Raw genomic sequence first — 25,225 nt, 5'->3', positions numbered from 1 at the left:
GCAGCCAATTTCACGATCACACTAATCACCACTGCCATTTTTAAATCAAAGAAATGCATGAAAATGTCTTATTAGAATTAAGTCTGCACTTCAAGTGACAAAATCAGCTCCAACTTACCGAAGGCATAAATAGAAATAGCAATCTTCTAAGAGAGTTTACTCTAACATTTCCATCCTGGTTTGAACTGGTAACAAGACTTTGAAGCATGGCATTTAGGATAGGACAAAATGCGATGATTAAAAAGTTAAGCCCTAAACACATGAAACCTATTGTGCATGTTTTCCAGAGACCTGGAAAGGATAGAGATTCCAAATATAAATACGCGGATGTTTCAACCCATGACGAATCTTTCTCACATGTATGTATGTATGAAAGAGTGGAGAAGTAAGCATGGTGAAATCTTGCCAATGTTCTAGTGTAAACTGTCTAATGTATCACTGCAATGTGTTTGTATGCACGAAAAGTCTTTTTATTGAGAACTTTTTAATTTTGTCACCTTTGGTCCCTGTCAAATAGAGTTCAATATTATGATGTGCCGACATGAGACACTTCTCCCTGGAAACACGCTGTTTATCCAATTGAGGTCCAATAAGAGATCAGGGTACCAGAATGCCACACATTACACAAGATGAAGCCACTGGCTAAATGGTACTCAGGAGACCTGGAAACATTAATTCACCTCACATGAATGAGCAGTCGGCTGCTCTAAGATTTGAGCCCTTAGGAAGAAAGGTGCTATATAAATTCCAGGTGTTGTTACTGTTACTAAGTGCACTACAAAATGGAGGTAATTAATCTTTATAGTAGTTTTTGATAAGTCACTTTAATATATTTGGCTAAAGTGCACTGTGTAAGTTGTGTTAATATATGTGTTTATGACATGATCATTTCTTTCCCAGCTGTATAATCTCTGTGTTCATGATTTCAAAAATTAACCCTTGTTATCCACAACAGTAGGGAGGATTCGATGTAAGATTACAAGTTGGGTGCAGCAAATGGATGGAATGGTTGGTGTGAAAGTGCTCTTTGGGGAGAACAACACGTTTATGTCTCTGCAGTAGGTGTGACTACTAAAAGACAGATATTTGACGCGTATCCACATGGCTTTCCTAATTTCCCTTTCTGTGGCACCAGTTAGTGAGGCGATCATTTCCTTGTTGCAGGCAGAATGTGAGGTCCTTTTGGGACAGAGAAATTCACCCTTAATAGAACATGATGGAGAAGGTGCTGCTTAAGCTATGAACTTCGGGTTGAGGTCAAGAAGGTCCCGACAATGAACAGAAAATGTATTAAGTTAGTTGCTTCTCTACTGAGTGATCTATTCTTCTTTCACCTTCCTCGTCCACCATTTATTGAAACACATCCACCTCATAGCCCCCAACACTTTCTGCCAGCCAGTGCCTTGGTCACAGCAGGAGGAGAGATTGAATGACCAAGACCCTAGCTGGCTCTGTCTGAAGGCAGCAGACATGATGGAATCTCCTTTAAGAATCTCCTTTAAGACTAAGAGGTCAAGTCAGGTGTGTGCCAGGGACTCCAGGCAGGGAGAAGATAAAAAGAGAATTTATACATCAAGCCCCTTGAATCGGATAGATGATGTCAGGAAGCTAGGCTCTGAGCTACTTGGGGGCAGTGATGGCCCCCTATTTCTCTACCTGACAAGCCCAGCGCTGAATTATCCATCATTCACTTGCTCATCTAGGAAGTGGCTAGATGAGGGCTTCCCATGTGTCAGGCCCTGTGCTAGATCTGAGAACACAGGGATGAACAGGAGAGAGAAGTGTCTGCCTCACGGAGCTTCCGTTTAGCTTTGGGACCCAGAAAGCAAACAAATAGTTAACACATACGGTGAAGAAAAGCAGAACAAGATGAAGGGTCAGAGGGAGGATGTAGATGGTTCACATAGAAGTCAGAGAGCTGGGACATCTGAGCAGAACAGAACGAAGGGAGGGAGCAGGCCTGGCGATATCTGGGGGAAGAATCTTCCAAGCAGGGGGAACAGCAAAAGCACTGCAGTGATAAGGGGGTGAGCCTGGCTTGTTTGAGTTTGGGAAGAAAGACAGGGTGCCCGGGTGGAACTAGCAATGAAGGGAAGGAGGTGAGTGGATCCGGGCATCCAGTCTTGAGGGGCCTTGAGGCCGCGGCTAAGGAAAGCTTCCTTTAACTCTGTAGTCTCAAAACTGAATGGAGAGATGGTTAAAAAAAAAAAAAAAGGATTAGACAAAGAGAAATGAACTAAAAGAAGTTGTATGGGGGGGGGGGAAAGTCTACATACACAGGTTTAGGGAGCAGCAGTAAGCCAAGTGACCTCCCAATTCAATCACATGAAGCTTCCACACACCTAGGTCACAAATACCTTGATCACAAACAAGCCTGTATTTTTCTCTAGAAACTGTGTAAGCCCTTTTAGGCTCTGGTGAGAAATCTGCTTCCTCTCCTAGCTCCCGTGAGTCTGAGGTTTCCGAGTCTCAGAGACTCTCCCTTCCTGCCAGTGTCAGGGGAAAGGAGGCTGGGTAAGTGAGTGTACTTAAACTGAGTACCAGGCAGGAATGCTTTCGGCGAGGTCCTTTACATCCCCGACCCAAGCCCCCGAATGTGTGCTACAGATCAATGTAACAATGACAATTTGCTTTTTACCATACCCTAGAGAATAATCCAGGAAATTAGGAAGAAATAGAGTCCTGGAGACTTCACATTCTCATGTCCTCACCCGACACATCTCGGTCAAGCCACAGAATTTCTATGCCCTTTAGGTTCTTTGTCTTTCCAAGAAGAACACTGCCCAGAGTAACGTAATATGTAATGAGGAAACACTCTAATTGCATAATCATTATTAAACAAAGATAAACACACCTAGTGAAGTTGCCTCCCTGAGAGAGCAGCAGCTCTGCCAGGATGGCAACTGTAGTTTCTCTGTCATTGCTGTAAAGTGACTCTTTTTTTCCCTTTGAATTTAGTTATTTCAAAAACTTTCGATACTGCTCCTATGCTCCCCATGTCCGCATATGTATGCCCTTGACTGACGGCATTTCTTCATTTGAGGACCTCTTGGCTAACAATATCCTCAGAATATTTGTCTGGGTTATAGCTTTCATAACCTGCTTTGGAAATCTTTTTGTCATTGGCATGAGATCTTTCATTAAAGCTGAAAATACGACCCACGCTACGTCCATCAAAATCCTTTGTTGTAAGTATGTTTCCTACCTAAATGGATTTAGGATGTCTTCTGTGACCTGAGCACTAGATACATATTGGCCTTCAACAAAGGCACTTAGTACGGATTAGATGAGCTAGGCATTTTTTTCTCTGAGTATGAACTACTGTTCTCTTTGGCTTTCTGTTTTAGATTGCATGAGTTTGCAGTGATCCAGCATTCACCGCTGGGGGTTATATCTTGGAAATGGGGTAACAGGGAGCTAATGAATCAACAGAAAGATTATGGAGGACAGGTTGTGGGTTACAAACTAAGCTCAGTTTGCCTTCAATTACAACAGCACCCATGCTCCTCGAGCCCAGAAAATTATTCTCTTTGTTAACTAGGCCAGTAATACTTACCTACTGTTTAAAAACTAGCTTCCCCCACAAAACTTACCCCCTCACACACACCACGATTTTTAAAAATTATAAAACAAAGACCCAGTACAGTGTTTTAGAATTGGACATTTTTTGTGAAGTCCATTGGCTTTTAGAGACTGCTGTAGTGTAGGTGTTTATATTAGTTCATTTAATACAGGATGAAGGAAGTAGACCCAGTTAGGAAACCGAAACTGAAATGTTGGGAACTATCAACATACAATGTATTGATTCCTTAACAGGTGCAGATTGCCTGATGGGTGTTTATTTGTTCTTCATTGGCTTTTTTGATATAAAATACCGTGGGCAGTATCAGAAGTATGCGTTACTGTGGATGGAGAGTTTACAGTGCCGCCTCATGGGGTTCCTGGCCATGCTGTCCACCGAAGTCTCCGTCCTGCTGCTGACGTACTTGACTTTGGAGAAGTTTCTGGTCATTGTCTTTCCCTTCAGTAATATTCGTCCTGGAAAATGGCAGACCTCGGTCATCCTCATTTGCATCTGGATTATGGGATTTTTAATAGCTGTGATTCCGTTTTGGAATGAGGATTATTTTGGAAACTTTTATGGAAAAAATGGCGTGTGTTTCCCACTTTATTATGACCAAACAGAAGATATCGGAAGCAAAGGTTATTCTCTTGGAATTTTCCTAGGTAAATTATATTTTTCACTTTCTGGGCCAACATAATTTTGGTAGAAATATCATATATTTCATCAACGGTGTTTTTGTCCTTTTCAGATAGTAAATGAATATACTCAAGACTGTGTCCTTTTTTAAAGAAAAATTCTTACTGAGTATAGTTTTTATTAAACTTTTTATATAGAGATTTAGTATGGGAAACAAAAACATACTGTCAGGATCTCTGGATGATTTTTTATTACCTGTAAGACCCTTTGATTTTCACATTGTGACTATGAGCTGGAGGAAGTCTAGGTTAGTACCTTGACCTGTGACCCCGTCAAGTTATCTGAACTCATTTTTTTTTTTTTACAATCTAGATATGAGTTAAGTAAATAATAATAATAAAATTCTGGAAACTCACTGACAGGAGATTATTGGAATGGAAATACCAAGAAGGTTTATTGCCTTTGGTAAATGCAGCTCTAAAATCAAAACTGGAAGAGTGCTTAATAAAACTGCTTTCAGTTTTTCTTAATTCCCTCTAATTTTTAAGAAAAGAAGATCCTACCTTCTCCGGAACAAAAGTGAATGAGAAGTGGAGCTCTTTAAGGTTAAAAAAAAAAACACACGCACATTTGTTTTTGTCCAATAGGTATCCCTGCTGTTTAAAATTAAGACGATTTCCATATCATTTCTTTAGAGCAGTATTCTCATCTTAATTTCCCCTTCTCATCTTTTCCCCTCTCTAAGTGGTCGATAAGCTCTATCATCCTTTCTTTCTCATCAAATATTTTTTTCATCAAAATATACCACTGCCTTCTATTTCTTCCAGTCTCTACCTAGCATCACCTTCATGTGAAACCTCACTACCTCAACCCTGAAGGGCTTATTACATTAGCCCTTACTAGTCTTTTGGCCTCAGGGGCTTTCTCTCTTCTATTAACCTGTTCACTCCCTGAGTATCAAAAAGGCCTCAGCTCTGAGACCTTCAATGACTCCCTGCTACTGCCAAGGTCAAGTGTACATTAGTCACTTAAGATACTTCACAAAATCGCTCTAACCACCGGTCCAGCTCTTCTTCATGGATTCCTTTTCTTCTTCTGAGAAATATACCTTCTTAGCACCATTTTAATAATACTCTTCACATACGACCCCGTTCTATAGCTATTTTTTCATGGACGTTATAAGCTGTTCCTAGCATAGATGCACTTCATAGAGACCCCTCCTAACACACACACGCATTCCGCTCCATTCCATTCGCTGATTCATCAATGATTTATTAAGCACCTGCTATAGGCCAGGCACTCTTTTGGACACTGGAGACACAACAGATCAGCCCTCACAGACCTACCACCAGAAAGGAGGATGAAGACAAGTAAACACATTCTTATGTCACAAACTGACAAATGCCACAAAGGAGGAGAACTGGATGTTCTAGGAGGCCCCAAATCTGAGCACCGGGGAAAGCTTTCCAGTAGGAATGAATCCAAATCCTTAGGCCCAAAGGATAAGGAAGGATTAACCAAGTGAAGTCTGTTCCAGGAAAAAACATAGTGGAGGTAGAAGTCCAAAGCCAGGGAACAGGCCCAGATGAAAGGCCAAGAAGTTAGGTGTAGCTGGATCTTATAGTTAAGGAGAGTGGGGTAAGATAGCACCTGTGATGTATTCCAGGTAGATCAAGAGACGTGCACACACACGCACACACACACACACCCACACACACTCATCATCATCATCACCTATATACACTTGGCTTACCTGTGAGAAGAGTCCTAGAGCCTTTTTTTCTCTTTAAAGAATATACAAATACACAGTTTGGAAATCAATTCTTTATTTTAGAATGGAATAAGATTTAGAGAGACGCTGCAAGGAGAGTAGCTTCCATTTACCCCTCACCTAGTCTCCCCTATTGCCAACATCTCACATCCCTATGGTGCTTTCAGAACACACGATTTTAATCCTTCCTGTAAGTCTGTTTTCACAATTTGTATTATAGGATCATCGTTAAAAGTCATTACCTGTTATTCTTAACTAAAGTTTCTGACAAGAGGCCTAAGATAAACCAATTTTATAAAATTCTATTGAATGGCTTTGTTATGAGATTCTATGGAATGTGAAATGTTTTGGATAAAAGCAACAGAACACTGGGAATTTATACAATTCTCCCCTAGACTTCACCCATCTTACACATAGTCTAGATTCAGATGAACATTTTTTTAAACAACTTCGAAATCGTATGCATGTTTTATGCTCACAGTGAGGAATGTGATAATTACTCTTAGTATTTTTATTCCAGCAAGAATATAACAAAGTGACTAAGAAGTCAGCATTATAAGATAGTGATGTTAAGTGAGAAGTTGACCCTATAGTGAGAATATATTTGACCCTAAAAAATCATTCATACAGTTGATTTTTTTTATTTTTTCTTCTCTTTTTTCTTCTAAAACAAGCCTAAAGGGTTCTGAATTTTAGTTTAAATTACTGTAAGCTCTCTGAAAAAAAAAACAAAACAAAAAATGCATTCTTGTTCTATGTAATATTTTTACTTAAGACCAAAAACCATGGGAGATAATGTTTTTGAGGCTATTATCTTCTTGATATTCCAAGTCATTTTGTTCCTATTTATAAGATAAAGAAATGGGGTCATGTTTATTTTTTGAGATAATCAGATGATTACAATAATCCCTTAAGATCTGAATTTGCGGGGACTGAAAAATGAAAATAGCTTTATTCTGGCTTTCAAAAAGCTAAAATTCACCTCATGCTACACCTAGATCTGAATTTCAGAGGCCTGAAACTCTTTATAAAGGGTTTGTGTGTTTCCAGTATCTTTTTGATCTGACAAACCCAATTCTTTTAGCTTGTTGCAGCTGATAGCCTTGGATTCAGGGTTTTTAGCTGATCGCCACTGGACCTATACAAAAATATCCTTGGAAGTACAGCCTAAGAAGGCGCCATAATGAGCATCTATGTAACACAACACTTTTACTGTTGATTTATACACCTGAGATGTTAAGAGCTGTGCTTTTCCCAACAGGTGTGAACTTGCTGGCTTTTCTCATCATTGTGTTTTCCTATATTATTATGTTCTGTTCCATTAAAAAAACTGCCTTGCAGACTTCGGAAGTGAGGAATCATGTTGGAAGAGAGGTGGCTGTTGCAAATCGTTTCTTTTTTATAGTGTTCTCTGATGCCATCTGCTGGATTCCTGTATTTGTAATTAAAATTCTCTCCCTCTTCCGGGTGGAAATACCAGGTCAGTCCCTTCTATTATTCCCAAGTACATTGTGCTTTCTTTAGCCCCTTGGCAAGACCAGAATACAGTGCCTTACATATAGTAAATGCTCTGTAAACACCTACAAACAACTATTATTTTCCTTAATACTTTATAGTCTGTATTCTAAGACAGTAACTGGGCAGTGGTGCAATCCAGACAAGGACGATAAGGAAACAGGACTGAGAAAAAAAACGAACACTTAGTGTCTCGTTTCTATCTGAGCTAGACAGTGGCTCCTAACCAAGAGTACGCATACAAAATCAAAATATACACAAAAAGCCCAGGTTTCATCTACAGGGACAAAGAGCTACACGCAGGTATTTTGGAAAAGTTCTCCATGTGCCCACGTGATTCTGAGGCACACACCCCTCCTTAAGAACCACCAGTTTATTTCACGGTCCTTGCCGTATGGTTGTCACTCTAGGCTCCGCTCTAGGGTGTTAGATGTTTGGTGGAATGGGGTCTCCCACCCACACCCCTAGTTCAACCAGAGGAAAAAAAAACCCTTTCATTAGTTAGGTTTTTATGCGAACCCCTTTCCGGGACTTAGAAATCACAGTCATCGAGGGGCCACCTGAGCTTTGGCCTGACTCCCAGGGACACGGGGTTTCTACTTGGCGGGGGGGTGCTCATCCGGGGCAGAATTGTATCCGTTCATCTTGGCACCCCAGGGTCAAGCATGGGGTGGACGCTTCGGAAGCGCTTATAAAAGAGTGATCAATGTCCAGGAAACAAGCAGCTGTAATGATTTCTGTCCCTCTGGCGTGTGCATGGCAGTCACGGGAGGTCTGGTCAAGTGCCTCGCTGCGAAACGGCACACAACACCCACAGCTTCCACTTAACCTGTCAGTTTAGACTGATCACAAGGCAGATGCAAGGTGTGAAAGTGCAGATCAAGAGAGACATCACGGCTGACTACTTGGGAACTTTCACTGAGTGGCGAGGGCAGATGCCTTAAGAATGCATGTGCCATTGCTTGGGGAGACTCAGCTGCATGTGAGTGAGGAGCAGAATTACTTAAATATTAATGGTCACCGCTGAAGAGCTTGACGAACCATCCAGTATGCGACAGCGTCCTGGACAGTTCTATTTTTACATCCTTGCATTCCGAATTCAACAGGACTAAAAGGTCCGTGGGCCTCCGTTGCTCATGGAATAAAATCCAAGTGCTGGGATCGGCATTAAAAATCACCTCCTACCCCGCCCTCGTGTATTCTGTCATCCAGGCTCCACTCTAGAGTGTTAGATGTCTGTTGGAACGGGGTCTCCCACCCACACCCCTAGTTCAACCAGAGAAAAAACACTTTCATTAGTTAGGATTCTATGTGAACTCCTTCCTGGGACTTAATCCATTCGAATGATTAGGATTTTTTTCCCTTCTGTACCTTTTTGATGTCTTGACATTGCGGAAGATGTTTCCTCCACCTGGATTATATTCTCAACCTGTAGGACTCTAGCTTCCTAAATACCCCTGCTCATCCTTCAAGATTCAATCCAAATACTCCCTCTCCCATGGTACCAGTCTAGGTATCTCTCCAACCCACACCCATCTAACCCAACTGCTTAAATGTCTGTGACATTTTGTTTGCACTTCACTTATTAACCTCATCCGAGCTGCCTCCCAGCGGTGTTATTTTTTTTTTTATGTGTTCATTGCTCCCTTCAGATTATAAGCTTCAGGACGATAGGGACCATATGTTGTTTATCTTTCCACAAGTGGTTTTTTTTTTTTTTTTTTGCATAATGTTATTTGATAAATGCTTCTTTAATTAAAGATGCTGAGCTGGTCCGAGAGTGGTGGAACAGGGTGGGAGGGGACTGTCTCATCAACCTCCCAAACTTCTCTTTCCATGCCTTTTGATGCCCTCCCCCACCCCAGGCACTTGCTTGTTTTTGATGTGGGAGGAGGCAGCCTTGTGTGGTGATAGAAGGACCAAGTGAGGCAGGAGTCCTGGGTTTCTGTCCTAATCCCGCCGCTGACCAGTTGAGGAAATGGAGGCAGATCACCTCACCTCACCGAGACTGTGTTCATACGGCCTCTCGAATTCCTTCCAGTTTTCATATTCTGTGAGCCTGTCAACTCCTTGAGGCTTTTCCTCTGTATTACTCTGCTTGGACTGCCATAACAGAGTAACACGAACTGGGTGGCTTAAGCGATAGAAATTTATTTTTTCACAGTTCTGGAGAGCTGGAAGTCCAGAATAAAGTGTCAGCAGATTTCTGCTGCAGCCTCCCTCCTTGGCCCTCCTGCCTTCTCAGCCTATCCTCACGTGGTCTTTCCTCTGTGCATATGCACCCACAGTATCTCTATGTGTATGAAAGTTTCCCTCTTCTAAGAACACCTGTTAGATTGGAATGAGGACCAATCTAAATTATTTTAACTTAATGGCAGCTTTAGAAGGCCGTCTCCAAACGCAGTCACATTCTGAGGTCCAATACATGAATTTTGGAGCACACAATTCAGCCCATAGCACTGTCCGATTTAGAGTCAGGGGAGGTCTGGTGATCAAGATGTTTTGGTATCTGAGAGCCACAGGAGTAGTCATCATCCTTGGAGAGCTTACAACATTCCAGATCATGATAGGAAACTAGAAAGGGAAAAAAAAAATGTTTTGTGACAACCTTATTTGGCCCACACATCAGTCTTTCTCTACATCTATAGCTTAATCCTTTGAGGTCTGTCTTGAACACTGGGTGGACCTAACAGAGTAGCCTTGACGACATTTGACTAAGCCCCTTCTTGCTTGTCTGACTCCCCAAGTGTTGTAGGAAATGCTGGACTCATTGACTTAAACCCATCCTGTCCTCATCCTCCAAGAACTCTGGGGTGTGCCCCACCATGGCATGTCACTGACAGCACATGCGGTCAGCCCAAAAGATAAGCCAGCTTTAGCCCTCCTTTCTCAGAAGTCACCTGCTGACCTTACATTAGTGAGTCACCCTGAGACTGAATGGGAAGTCTCATTCCTGGTCACAATTTCCTCTGGGAACACAACAGACAAAAAGCCACTTGTTTTGTTTGGTTTTGTTTTGATTTCAGTCATGCACTGTCCATACTATCTAATTTTAAAAAATTCAAGACCCGTAATGTAGTATTATGAAAGCTTAATAAATCTGAGTTATGCTAAATATAGCTATTTTTCTTCCATATTCTTTCCAGTTCAAAAAAATAAATAAGGACAAGAAAGAGAAGATGGGATAGGAAGAGGAAGGCAAATACAGAAAAAAAGAGAAGGGAGGGGATAACAGGAAAGCAGGAAAAAGAGGAGGGGAGGTCAGATAAGCAGTCAGAAGAAATGGAAAAGAAAGAAGAACAGAAAGGATGGAAGGAACAAAGCAGGGCAAAGAAGAACAAAGAACAATGTCTAAAGGATAAGAAAATTGTGAGATGGGGAGGGAAGAGAAGGAGACAAGGGAGAGTAACAGGGAATGTATCCTTGGCCTTACCCTCCGGCTCTTCACCTGAGCTGGGAGTTCTTTACACTTTTGAAGGTGTAAGAGGAGGCAGCCTAGTGTGGGGGGGGTCGCAGAATTGCAGGTGTTAGTGCTGAAGAGGGACGTCAGCAGAGCTGCCGACTGTGGCCCACCCAGCCCCCCGACTTCGATCAAGTAAGTTATCATCAGCCCCTTTCACAGGTAGGGTAGTTGAGGTCCAGGGAGCTTAGGTGATTTGCCCACGGTCCCGTAGCTCAATGAACCTAAGAGCAGGCTGCGTGAAAGGACAAAAACACACTTCGTCCTCACCAAGTGCGTGATGTATTCGGAAAGGGCACAATCATCACAAACGTCTACTCACAAGGAAGTTTTGTGGCGTCTTTCCCTCCGTATTCTAATGAGCGTCTGTAAGGCTTCACACAGAAGGATTGATTCAGTTGGAAGATGTATTCTCCTTTGCTCGTCACATCCTCAGCCTCCGCTCTGAAAAGGATGGTTGGAATACGAGGGCGGGACAGTTAGGCCTTGAGGAGTGAAGTTAAGACCGAGGTCCCATCTGAGCCCGGACCAGATATTTCCTGAACACTGATCTATTGATTAAGAAGTATTTTGTCATTTTCTTACGTATCTATAAAGAAAAGCAATAACGACAAGAAAAATACATCATATATATATATATACATACACACACATATATACACTTACATCTATGAAGTGTTTTTTTTTTAATACATTTCCTCTCAGTTGGCCTCCCAACAACCTACCAACTAGTTACTGAAATTCAAAAATTTCTGAATGGTAGGACCTTGAATTCATAGGTCCTCTGCTCCTCCAACAGAGAAGGTCTCAATATGGTGAAAGAAAACTGTCATAGGAAGCCCTCCCCAAAGGAACATTGACTACAAACCGTTATGTGCTATTTGTGTCTGTTTAAAATTTCCGCTTCATGACATTTCCCACATTTCCTTTCCCTCTCCAGGCACAATCACCTCCTGGATAGTCATTTTCTTCCTTCCAGTAAACAGTGCCTTGAACCCCATCCTCTACACTCTCACAACCAGCTTTTTCAAAGACAAGCTGAAACAGCTGCTGCACAAACATCGGAGGAAATCCGTTTTCAAAACGAAGAAAGAAAGTCTCTCGACATCCATTGTGTGGACGGATGACTCCTCCGCACTTAAACTTGGGGTTTTGAACAAGATAACCCTCGGGGACGGTATAGTGAAGCCATTTTCCTAGCAATGGTTTTGGAACCCCGGACTTCCAGGGGACTACCTGTAAGAAAAGGACAGCGTTTGGAACATGCTACCTGCAGTGCTTTTCATCTCTCCCAACAGCAAACCTTTCTGCACAGAGAGCACAGCAGAGTGACTTCTGGCACTGCGTTCCGATGGCAGCTGTACTACTTATCAGCCGTGCGAAGAACTGTACCTATGGGTTCTGCTCGCTCTTGGCATTTCGGAAATGCACTAGCGAAACCACACATAGTAGGCCGATGGGCCGTTGATCCGCAGCTGGTCGACACTACCCCCCTGCAAGTGAAGGCCCCGCACGTTGGCACTGCATGTCCACTTCTGAGTTGAATTGCACCGTCCGTAAAATAAAAACATTCATGACACCTCATTCCACGGTGGCCATCGTCACGTAAACCTCACATCTCTCTCTTTGCTTTTTCCACGTCAAAGGAAATCATCGGCATCCTACTGAACTGAGGGCAAAGGATTTCTGAGATGTTCGCCCGCCTCCAGCCTCACCCTCTATGCCGGTGGCGTAGAAACTTTGAAAGCACATCTTTACAGGAGGCCGTTGCATCCAACAAAACGGCAGAGAGACAGAGACTAAGCCTAGTACCATTCACCCTCTTGGCTGTTATTTAGTGTCAGCAGAGTTGAGATCGCAAACAAGATTATTTTTCTCGAGATTGCCCAGGCCACGAAGAAAAATTGGACACCCCAACGGCCAAAACTACATTTTAATCTCTTTCAAGGGTAATTTCTTTAAAGTAGCATCCCTACGGCTAGGAAGTTCTGTCTTCATAAAACACACGGATGAGACGTGTTAAAGGGGTTTAAGAATAGTGGTTTGATTGGGTCCGTTTGCTTACTCAGAGAAATTTCATTCAAAAAGGCCAGTAAGTTTGGACTTGAGTTTTGAAAATGTACACTTACTTGTGAAGGCCTGGATGTGTCGTTACCATGAAAGCTCATATGTGAAAAACAATCAGGTAAATAAAATTATATTTTGCATTTGTCCATATCTTATTTTATGTTTGAGAAAGACTACAGAGGCTGTTTATTGACTATTACCATGTTTCTCCTGAGAGAGAGTATAGCTGGGAAACACAGCATCTCAGTCAACAAGCACATCTTATATTTTTCTCTTACCCCTTTTTCCAAAGCATGAGGCAAAACCTGAATGTCTTTACTGCTGTCTTCATTCTGAGTTCCTTTAATGAGTAGAATCTAAGCAGCTGACCAAGAACTCCAGATTACCTCCTATCATCTAATAGCATCCAGGAAAGAATCCCAGAGTTCATGTGTCACGGCAGTTCTGGTAATTTACTTGTTATTGCTTAATAGTGACTAAAACCATCGTTTCAACCAAGTGAAACATCTTTTGCATCAGTGAAATCTTTCTGAGGATTCTGCAGATAACGTTCCTCCCCATTAAGTAGGCTGCCCTTTTCCCTTATGGTTTCAAACTTTTCTCCATTTTGTCTCCTCACTATGGTGAGTTACTTCCTGACATGTTTCCTGAATTTGCTGACATTTTATTAAATGCCCTCTGCCAGTCCTTGATCATCAGATGATTTATTTCCTAATACATTTCCCAACATCAGGAACATAAATAAGGACTAGACCCTGAGCCCAGGATATTGCAATCTTAGCACAAATGTGTGTCTCCCTTTCTTGAAAAGCATGAAGGGTGGGCCATGAACCAAGCATCTGGGAACTGTGTTTGTGAATGTCTGTGCTCTTACTGTTAAGTAAGACACATGAGAAACACAAGGTCAGGTGCATCAGGGAAGTTTTCACGCAAAAAATGGAAGCTATATATTGGTTAGCAGCATGCTAATGGATAGTATAGAATTGAATTCTAATAGCTTAGTGATTTACGGCCTTATTCTGCACTGCTACATAAATAGAAACCTGTAAGAAATGTTTAATTTTAGCAAATAACAGCCTTTTATCTGGATTGAGTGAGGTCTTTTGCGTTGTTAGACTTGTTTTCTAAACCCGATGTTTCTGTGTGGATATGAAAATACTACTTCTGGTCTTTAACCACTTCCCATGACAACATAAACAGCAAATAAACATGACTTGAGAACATAAGAGGCCATAGATTGTGCCATCTTTGAGTAAGAGAGAATGGGGGCAAATTACCCAATCCGCATCTCCATCATGTGCCTGTGTATTACTGACATCTAGTATTGAAATGTAAAAAAAAATATATTCTAAGAAATGAATATGGAACCTCAGATGAGTGTACCAAAAGGGGGTACGTGGTTTATCTGTGTTAGACATAGCTAAGCTTACTTATATCACTTTGTTTTATTCTTAAGGCTTATTTGTAATCAAAATTAAAATAGTTTATGCCCACTGCGGTTGCTGAAATAGACCCTGGTGACCAGGAGCTCTAAGTGGGGTTACACATAGCTGAGCTTTAGCTCACAGGTAGTAGTTTTACACCTGACCATGTGCCTCAAATCCGCAGCTCCATCCGGCCTAGTCTCTATAGCATCAGAGAGCCACAAAAGCAGAGCCATCACCCCAATGTTTTTCTCTTAAGGGTGACCTCGGTGCCAGATCAAATGAGTATTTGGTAACTTGCTATGCAGATACTCATGCTACATTTTCAAGAATTTATCTCACCCAATATGATTCTTCACTCTGCTTTACCATTCTCAAGTTGGTAAGCAATGCAAAGATCCAGAGAAAGTACATGATAGAAATGAAAACTGGTGAAGTGTCACCAATCATATGCTCCCTATAATTTTACATATGCCCCCAAGGGAGGTCTGAAGTAAATGGATCTTCCAAAAGTAACAAGGGATACATGTAAGACATATTTCTTTTTAGTTTTTTCAATGTAGCGTAAATGGGCGTATGGTTCTATTTAATAAATAGCCTTAGATAACTTTACTCAAGAAACAAAGCATGGAAGATAAATATTTGTATTTTCTTATTTCCTGAAAAAGAAAAAGAAAGAGTGATTATAAATATTTCTCCTTATATTAATCTGTTCATATGTCAGTTGTCTGATATCCTGTCTATGAAAGACAGAAGATGCATTTCTAATAAAGATAATGTTTACTTCTGAACCAGAAACACAAAATGTAATCAGAATATTCTTTGTTGTTGTTGTTGTTGTTGTTTTGAGTATTCCTTTTTTTTTTTTTTTTAATTTAACGTTTATTTATTTTTGAGACAGGGAGAGACAGTATGAACGGGGGAGGGTCAGAGAGAGAGGGAGACACAGAATCCGAAACAGGCTCCAGGCTCTGAGCTGTCAGCACAGAGCCCGATGCAGGGCTCGAACTCACCGACCGGACCGTGAGATCATGACCTGAGCCGAAGTCAGACGCCTAACCGACTGAGCAACCCAGGCGCCCCTTGAGTATTCTTTTAGATGGTTTTTCAGTAAGAGACCTTAAAGTCCTTGAGGTACACTTCCTAAAGCCCTATAAGCTGACTGAAACCTATATGAAATGTATTTCATTTAGAATAGTCTTCAGGATACTCCCCACATGACACATATGGAAGAAATCAATTAAAAATAAAGAAATAAAATACAATAAGGCCACCTGACAAAATTGCAGATCCAGGGATGGGTATCTTATGCCATCTCAATGGTCTGGCCCCAGTCCATGGTGACACTTCTTATCTCTAGGACCTGAAAAAGCATAACTATTTCGAGTCATAAACTCACAACTAGTTTGGATACAAAAAGAAATTATTTCTGGACTGCCTGGGACCCCATAAAACTTTCACCTGTTTCCTGATTTTCTGAATTCACGATGTTAGAGTATTTGATTCAGTAATGATTTTGCAATGGAAGCTATTATATACTTTCCTGCTACAGACAGTATATATTTAGGACAAAGAAATACAGAGTCAAAACCAGAAAGCTGGTGCCATAGTTCCAACTCAGTCATCAACTACTTGTAAGTTCTCAGACAAATGCCTTTAAATCTCTTCCATTCTCTATAACTGGGCTTCCTTAGGACCATCACACAAACTGATGGCCTATCCCATTTTGGGCAAGATCTATAATGTGGATTAAACCACTTCCTGAAGGTCCGTGTGGATTAAAAATCCAAAAGTTTACATAAAATTCAAGGATTATCCAATTCTCAGTTTCCCTGGGATATTACAAGGTCTCAGAAAGAATCAATGCATGGGTCAGTGCGATGTTCAGAAATCCTCTTCTGGCGAAAGCTTACAGGGCCCCCATTCTCTTATGGAAAGAACACTGAGGCAAAGCCTCAGACAGTGACTCTTTCCTAAGACGTGGAAGATTACAACAGTGTAGCAATGAGTTCAACTTAAAAATTAGGTGACCTCGATCTCGCGGTCCGTGAGTTCGAGCCCCGCGTCAGGCTCTGGGCTGATGGCTCGGAGCCTGGAGCCTGTTTCCGATTCTGTGTCTCCCTCTCTCTCTCTGCCCCTCCCCCGTTCATGCTCTGTCTCTCTCTGTCCCAAAAATAAATAAAAAATGTTGAAAAAAAAAAAAATTAAAAAAAAAAAAAATTAGGTGACCTAATGCTAGAAAAATCTAGGAATGCGGACAGTGATGTAATTAACAAGTAACCATTTTATTTGACTACAAGTCATAAACTGGTCTCTTCATGTAAGTGTATAAATAGGTCTACTATCACCTACATTATTCTGGAAAACACATATATGCACAGGTATGTCAAGCACTTATGACTGGGATTATACCCCATATACTGGGGGTAAAGTGTTGTTAGGGTAAAGACATAACAACCTACCCAATTTCCCCACAGAACCAAAATACAACACGTGGTTCTTGACCCAGGATTGATCTCTGCCTCAAACCTTGCACCATCAGCCTTGAACTCCCTCCCTTTATCATCAACCTCTCTTCTCCACTGGCCCTTTCTGTTCAGCTCACAATGCTTCAATTTCTCATATCTAAGACCGTCCTGCCATCCGACACTAGCATCTGTCTATTTTTGCCTTCTCTTTATGACTAAACATTTAGAAAGGATGGTAAACTCTGTCACTGGTGCTTTGACTTCTCAACAACGGAATGCCTCTACCCTCACCACACCATGGAGGCACTGCTCCTTGAGGTCTTAATGATAACAGCCCAATGGACAGTTTCCTTTCTTTAACTACTTCATCTCTCTGAAGAATTTGTCACTGACAACCACTTGCTCCTCCAAATTCCTTTCTTAGAAGGAAGGACATCATTCTTTCCTATTCTACACTACTCCACTGGCTCTCCCTTCTCACGTCCTTATGAGTTTCCTCTTCCTCCACCTGCCCCCATAAACTTATAAATAAGTTTCTGGGGTTTTATTCTTGGCTTCCTGTTCTTTGTCCTCCTTAAATCCCTCCCAGGCTTCAATCTCTCCATGGCTGTCATAGATAAGTAAATTAATTTTTAAAGCTCATGTAAAAATAAACATAAAGAGGGGTGCCTGGGTGGTTCAGTCGGTTGACCATCCAAGTTTGGCTCAGGTCATGATCTCACGGTTCATGAGTTTGAGCCCCGCATCGGGCTCTGTGCTGTCAGAGCCCACTTCAGATCCTCTGCCCCCACCCCTTACACTTCCCCTGCTCACGCTGTCTCTAAAAAATAAAATATAAAAACAAATCTAAATACATAAATAACTAAATATAGAAGGGGCTTATTTTGGTAGTTCTTATCATATCTTGACACTTTTTAATCTTCTCCACCATACAACTTTTGTTGAAATTTCTAACTTCCCTGATGAGAATCAGCTATTCTCTCAAGCTCATCCAAAAGTGATGCATTTTTACATGTTTAGCAAATGGGTTTGAAACCCACCAAAATCATTTGTTTGGAAGATTTTTAAGAGAAAATCCCGTAAACTTAAACTCCATAAGTGGCCCAGGCTGGAGAGGGGAGAGGACGATTCTAGTGGCTCCCTATATAAATTTCTGCTCAATTCCTCTATTTTCAGTCCAGGACCTATGCTTACATAAACTTTTTTCTTTTTATTTATTTTTATTGGACAGGATCAGAATGTGCAGACATGTCCACTGAAAGTATGGAATCGAGAAAGGGATCTTAAGGAAAAGTTTTATGCATATCACTGAAGAGGCATTGGATGGAGTAGGGTGGAAACCTCAGATCACACGATAACCATCATAGAGACTGAACCAGTGATATTAATTGATTTACCTTTCCTGTTTTTATGTAGCTGGCAGTAGCCTTAGAGATCAAGGGTTGTATCCTTTTGCTGCTTTGTAAACAACAAATCCTTTTTGTCTTAGTTTCCACTCTTCAGTGGCTTATATTTTCCTTCAAAAATGCTTGGTTCCTGGGGCACCTGGCTGGCTCAGTTGGTACAGTGTGTAACTCTTGATCTTGGGGTTGTAGGTTTGAGCCCCACATTGGGTGTAGAGATTACTTAAAAATGAAATTTAAAAAAAAATGCTTCATTCCTCCCTTGATTTGAATTTTTCATTTCCACCTCTTTTATATTATTGTTTAAAATAAAGAAAAGCCTCAAACTTTTGTCCTGCATAGGGACTAAGTCTAAACCCACCATGCACGGAGTTTGATTTAGATTCACAACCATGTCTCTCCAGCCATTAGCCCTGCCCTTTGCTCGTTCACTGTGGATCATGGCCATCTTTGGAGTCCTGCCATGCTCTTTGTCAGCTAATAAGAAAACAGTTGGACATAATGTATGCTTCTAAAATAATAGTTTTTTTAAGGAAGTGAATCACTTTAGGAAATACACATCTAAATTTCTATTGTCATTCATTTATTCAGTCAGCAAATAGGCCTTGTGCAGCTACCTGAAGCTGCCACAATGCTGTCTGACAAGGTCATCTTCAAGAACAGGTAATTCACATTCCAATAAAATATGCTTGGCCAGACAACCGGGGGACTGCTTTAGAGTTGCTGTCAGAGATTAAGTCCCATGGATGCATCGGTCTTATCACTTTTATCCACAGGACACTCCTTTTTACCACAATATCTTTTTCTTTCTACTTCTCTTCCTTTTTTCCTCTGTCAAACTTTTTGCTGACATTCATCGTTCTTTTTCTCTTGCTCTCTCACTCACTACACCTACACACACACATCCCTCCTTACCTCTCTCAAAATCTGCTTCTTTGCCTCCTCATTTCCATCCTTACTCTTAATATTCCTGGCTTTATGTCTGTCTGTCTTTCTCTCTCTCTCTCCTGGGGTAGGCAGTATTTGGAGAGGGGATATAAGGCCAGAGTGAGGCCCAAAGTGAGATGGGCTCTTCTGTTGAGCACATCAGGAAGCAGACTGACTAAGTTCACTTTTATGCTCTCAGCCGGCTGTAAGTACCCTAAGTCAATGGTAGGAGGTCTAATCATCTGGCCATGATCCTATAGCAACAAATCATACCAGAAACATAACTGAACAGTTCTTTGCAGACTGCCAAATGCTTTCAGATAGGCTTTGTTAGAGGTCAAGCATTATTTATTCACAAGTGCATGCTTTTGCAGACATGTACATACACATAAACACCTTGTTATGTTGGAATTAATTCATTTGACAACCTCACCTCCTTGGAACATAACTAAGTTAAAAGAATAAACCCATTAATTTTTAAAGGCCTTTAAGAAACTCAAGATAAAACAGTTGCTACAGATTCGTAAATTAAAGCACAGAAGTAGAATGGGGCATAGGCAAAAGCACCCAGCATCTCATTTGAGTTGTTCATTCATTCACAAATATAAATTGGGTGCCATTATGCCAGGCAATTCTAGGTAACAGAAGTCAGCAGTGAACACATGGACCAGAAAGTTGTGCCCGTCTTAATGGAACTTACGTTCTTGGGGGTTGGCAGGAGAAACGCTAATAGAGGAAAATGAGCAGAATCTATAGTGTGCTAGAGGGTGAGAAATTCTGCAGGAAAAATGAATAAATAAGGGAAGTGGATAACTTATTGCCAGAGGAGAGAAAATGGCAATGAAAGTCCTCATAAAATGTGACATTTGAGTAAAATAGCCTGCCACTATTTCTCCTCAGTTTACTTATCTTTAAAATAGGAAAAATAATGACTATCTCACAAAATTACTGAAAGCTTTAAATGAACAGATACATATTCTAGCACATAGCCTGAAATGTGTTAATTATTCAACAAGCAGTAGATTCATCTTACTCTCAAAATTTCACTCATCTCGGAGAGCTTTATATGTTCAGAATACATTTTCCTATAATTCACATACAATTTTAGCAGGATATATTTTCTTATTTCTAAACTCAGAGAAGACTGTATGTATGTATATATGTGTATGTATATATGGGTGTGTATGAGTGTGTGCATGTGTGTGTCTTGGATATTCATGTGGATTTCCATTACAAATTTAGACTTCCTAAGGTCTATGAACCCCAAAGCCAATAAATTTAGCCAAAAATTAATTCTAAGAGGATAATAAATAACCCTGAGATAACAGGAAGTGCCAAATATAAACTTCTCTAAAACATCTATCCTAACTCAGTCCTCACAAACATCTCCAAAATGGTAGATTCTCATACAAGCCTTTATAGAAGTTCTACAGGTAACGTCTCACAAATGATGAGCTCATAATCCCAAATTAATAAACCACAAGGAAACAATACACCAGAAATGGGGAACCAACGAAGCCACAAAACTAAACAACAACAAAATTTCAGGTAATAGAATTATATGACAAAATCTATAAAGCACATTTTTAAAAATTATTCAAGAAGTAAAGAAATTGACACTATAAAATGTATAAGACCCTGTGAAAAGTATCTTTTTTAATTTTAAATTTTTTTAGAGAGAGAAAGAGTGCTAGCAGGGGAGATAGACAGAGGGAGAGAAAGAAGGGGAGAGAGACAGAGAGAGAGAGAGAGAGAGAGAGAGAGAGAACCTTAAGCAGGCTCCATGCTCAAGGTGGAGCCCGATGCAGGGCTTCATCCCACAACCCTTGGATCATGACCTGAGTAGAAATCAAGAGCTGGATACTCAGTTGACTGAGTCACCCAGGCACCCCTGAAAAGTACCTTTAAAAACAGAACTTTTTGAATTAAAATGTATTCATTAAAATTAGAAACTCCATGGAGAGTTTATTTTTTTTCTTTTATCTATCTGCTTTATTTATTTATTTATTTATTTATTTTTAAAATATGAAATTTATTGTCAAATTGGTTTCCAGACAACCCCCAGTGCTCATCCCAACAGGTGCCCTCCTCAATACCCATCACCCACCCTCCCCTCCCTCCCACCCCCCATCAACCCTCAGTTTGTTCTCAGTTTTTAAGAGTCTCTTATGTTTTGGCTCCCTCCCTCTCTAACCTCTTTTTTTTTCTTCCCCTCCCCCATGGTCTTCTGTTAAGTTTCTCAGGATCCACATAAGAGTGAAAACATATGGTATCTGTCTTTCTCCATATGACTTATTTCACTTACATCACACTCTCTAGTTCCATCCACGTTGCCTCAAAAGGCCATATTTCATTCTTTCTCATTGCCACGTAGTATTCCATTGTGTATATAAACCACAATTTCTTTATCCATTCATCAGGTGATGGAAAACAGTGTGGAGGTTCCTCAAAAAACTAAAAATAGATCTACCCTATGACCCAGCAATAGCACTGCTAGGAATTTACCCAAGGGATACAGGAGTGCTGATGCATAGGGGCACTTGTACCCCAATGTTTATAGCAGCACTTTCAACAATAGCCAAATTATGGAAAGAGCCTAAATGTCCATGGATAGTTTCAAGATCAGATTCTGTACAGCTGAAGAGAAAACTATGGAACTAGAAGTTAGGACTGAGGAAAGCGCAGAAAATGGAGAGAGATTTTAAAAATGTGTAAATTACGATCAAGATTTAGGAGTTACAAAGGATAGTATAAGAAGGTCAAATGCACATTTAAAAGGAGTCCCAGAGGGGTGCCTGGGTGGCTCAGTTGGCTAAGCATCCAACTTTTGATTTCAGCTCAGGTCATGATCGCAGGGTGATGGGATCAAGCCTTGCATCAGGCTCCATGCTGAGCATAGGGTCTGCTTAAGATTGTCTCTCTCTCTCTCCCTCTGCCCCTCTCTCCAGTTCATGTGCTCTCATTCTCTCTCAAAAAAAAAAAAAAAAAAAAAATTAAAAAGGAGTCCCAGGTTCTGGGGATCTAATGTACAGCATGGTCATTCTACTTAATACTGCACTCTCTAACACGAAATTTGTTAAGAGACTAGATCTTAAGTGTTTTCACCACCCAAATAACTGTAAAAAAGTAACTAAGTGAGGTGATGGATGTGTTAATTAATTTGATTGCAGCGATGATTTTACAATGTAAGCAATATAAAATCACCACATCATATATTTTTTAAAACATACTATTTTATTTGTGAATTATGCCTCAATAAACCTGGAGGAAAAATTTTTAAATAAAATAAAGGAGTCCCAGCTAGAAAGAACAGGAAGGATGGAAAAGAAGCACTGTTCCAACAAATGATGGCTCAGATAGCCAACAACATATGAAAAGATGCTCCGCATCATGTATCATCAGGGAGATGAAATGAAAGCAACAATGAAATATCAATACACACCTGTTAGGATGGCCCAAATCTGGACTACTGACAACATCAAATACAGGCAACGATGTGAGCAACAGGAACCCCCATTCATTACTGATGGGAATGCAGAATGGTACAGCCACTTTGGAAGATGGTTCGGTGATTTCTTACAAAACCAAACATACTCTTTCCACATGATCCAGCCATTGTGCTCCTTGGTATTTACCCAAAGAAACTGAAAACATACACCCACACATCCACATGGATGTCTACAGCAGATTTATTCATAATTGCCAGAGCTTGGGAGCAACTAAAATGCCCTTTTGTAGGTGAAAGGATAAATAAGCTGTAGTACATCCAGACAATGGAATATTGTTCAGCACTAAAGAGAAATGAGCTATAGAGCCGTGAAAAGACATGGAGGAAACTTAAATGCATATCACTAGGTGAAAGAAGCCAATGTGAAAAAGTTACACACAGTAGGATTTCAACTATTTGACATTCTGGAAAAGACAAAACCATGAAGGTAGTGAAAAGATCAGGGGTACAGGGGCAGGGAGCAAGAGAGATGAATAGGTGGAGTCCAGAGGATTTTTACAGCAGTAAAAATACTCTGTATAATATTGCATCGATAAATATATGTCATTATTCATTTGTCTAAACTCATAGAATATACAGCACCAAGAGTGAGCCATAATGTATACTGTGAACATTGGGTGATCATGATATGTCACTGTAGGTTCATCAACTATAATAAATGTAGTACTCTGGGGGGATGTTACTGGGGAGACCATTCATATGTGGGATCAGGAAGTATATGAGAAATCTGTGTAATTTCCATTCAACTTTCCTGTGGACCTTAAACTGTTCTAAAAATAAATAAATAAAGACTTAATCTAAAAAGATAATAATTTTTTAATGTTTATTTATTTTTGACAGAGAGAGAGAGAGAGAGAGAGAGACAGAGCATGAGCGGGGAAGGGGCAGAGAGAGAAGGAGACACAGAATCCGAAGCAGGCTCCAGGCTCTGAGCTGTCAGCACAGAGCCCAACCCGGGGCTCGAACTCACAGACCGCGAGATCATGAAACCGACCTGAAGTCGGACGCTCAACCGACTGAGCCACCCAGGCACCCCTAAAAAGATAATAATAAAAAAATGAGTTTATAGACCTGGAAAACGTCTTTGTAAATCATGTAAATTATAAATATATATTACTTGGAAATTAATAGGAATAAGACAAACAGACCAAAAAAAATTTTTAATGGACCAAGGATTTGAATCAACAATTCACAGAAGAAAACCAAGTGGTCAATAAATGTGAAAAACAAACAAACAAATATAAACTTACATTATTAATCAGCTAAATGCAATTTAACACAAAAGGGAAATACTGGTTTACGCGGTGAAATTAATAAAAGTAAACTGAGTTTTCAAAGATGTAGTGAAAACAAAATCTTTTGCATTGCTGGCTGGGAGTGTAAATTATCACAATCATTTTTGAAAATGATTTGACATGACACTTTAGTATAGTTAAATGTGCGCATAATAGTAAAAGGCATACCCTGTTGGATATACATCTCATATGCCTCCCCAAATTCTCCTGCATCATCTGCGCCAACTCAGTTACCATCACCGCAACCAGCTCGAGAAAGGTCTATGAAGCTCTCCTACCTGGCGCTGGCCAGCCAGACATCAAAGTCCCTGGCTCTTCCCATCACTTACTACTCACGAAGAAGCATTGGGCTACAGAGGGGTGAGAAGTGGGGAGGGGGAATTGGAATCCAACTTGTCTGGCAGCTATTAAAGACGCCATGTAATATAATCTGAAAGTGCAGTGTGCTTTACTTCCCTTGAAATGAACTTCGTTCAGAGGAGAGAGAAGGGAAATCGGAGCCAACAAATCAGTCTCCTCTTTTCCTCCTCCCGTAGGCTGTTCCTAGCAATAGTATTCCCTATAGCCTATCTAGAGCAGTCCACGTGGCCAAGTGGGCCCAGCTGCCCACCCACCAGCTGTATCTTTTCTTGACTTGCATTTGCTTCTCGTCCTTCCCTGTCTTGCTTCCTGCTTCCCTCAGCCTCTCTGCTCTAGGCCTGGCTTCCTAATAAGGCATTAGCACCTAAGCGCTGCCTCAGGCCCTGATTATTTAAGGATTCCAGGCTAAGATATCCTATAACCCAACAATTCAACCACTAGAAAAATGTTCACCCCAGAGAAACCCTTGCATATGTGCACAGAGAGATAAATACAAATATGTTCAATGCCTTACTGTTTGCAACAGGGCAAAGGGGAAACATCCTAAGTTTCATACAATAGAAGAATGGATAAATAAACTATGTTTTATTCAGTCAATTATCAAACAACAGTGAAAATGATCTCATGCATCGAAATAGAGAAATGTCAAAAACATAACGTTGGCTAAAAAAGACAAGTTTGAAAGGTTGTGTCTACTGTATCATTTATGCAAAATTTTGAAATGCACAAAATAATATATCCTGTATATATCCTGAAGCCAATATAACTGATGTGATTATCAGTTTAATTTTGCCAGTATGTCCATGTTATCTATTATAAGAATTCA

General features: G+C 40.6%; 1 protein-coding gene across 3 annotated transcripts in view; it reads left to right on the top strand.

Moving 5' to 3' along the window:
• RXFP2 (relaxin family peptide receptor 2) overlaps nt 1-15,223 on the top strand; it is a 62,561-nt gene extending 47,338 nt beyond the window's left edge. For all 3 annotated transcript variants that reach the window (XM_060637424.2, XM_060637422.2, XM_060637421.2), the window contains 5 exons: nt 288-359; nt 2,959-3,188; nt 3,817-4,227; nt 7,234-7,452; nt 11,888-15,223. In XM_060637424.2, the coding sequence (XP_060493407.2) occupies nt 288-359; nt 2,959-3,188; nt 3,817-4,227; nt 7,234-7,452; nt 11,888-12,147 (1,192 nt within the window). In that variant the 3' untranslated portion in view covers nt 12,148-15,223. The remainder of the gene's footprint in view (nt 1-287; nt 360-2,958; nt 3,189-3,816; nt 4,228-7,233; nt 7,453-11,887) is intronic.
• The last annotated feature ends 10,002 nt before the right edge of the window (nt 15,224-25,225 follow it).

This window comes from Panthera onca, chromosome A1, assembly GCF_046562875.1.
Source record: "Panthera onca isolate mPanOnc1 chromosome A1, mPanOnc1 haplotype 2, whole genome shotgun sequence".
Classification (NCBI taxonomy): Eukaryota; Metazoa; Chordata; class Mammalia; order Carnivora; family Felidae; genus Panthera; species Panthera onca.
Note: the sequence above shows the minus strand (reverse complement) of the source record. Positions and strands in the feature narration are given on the sequence as shown.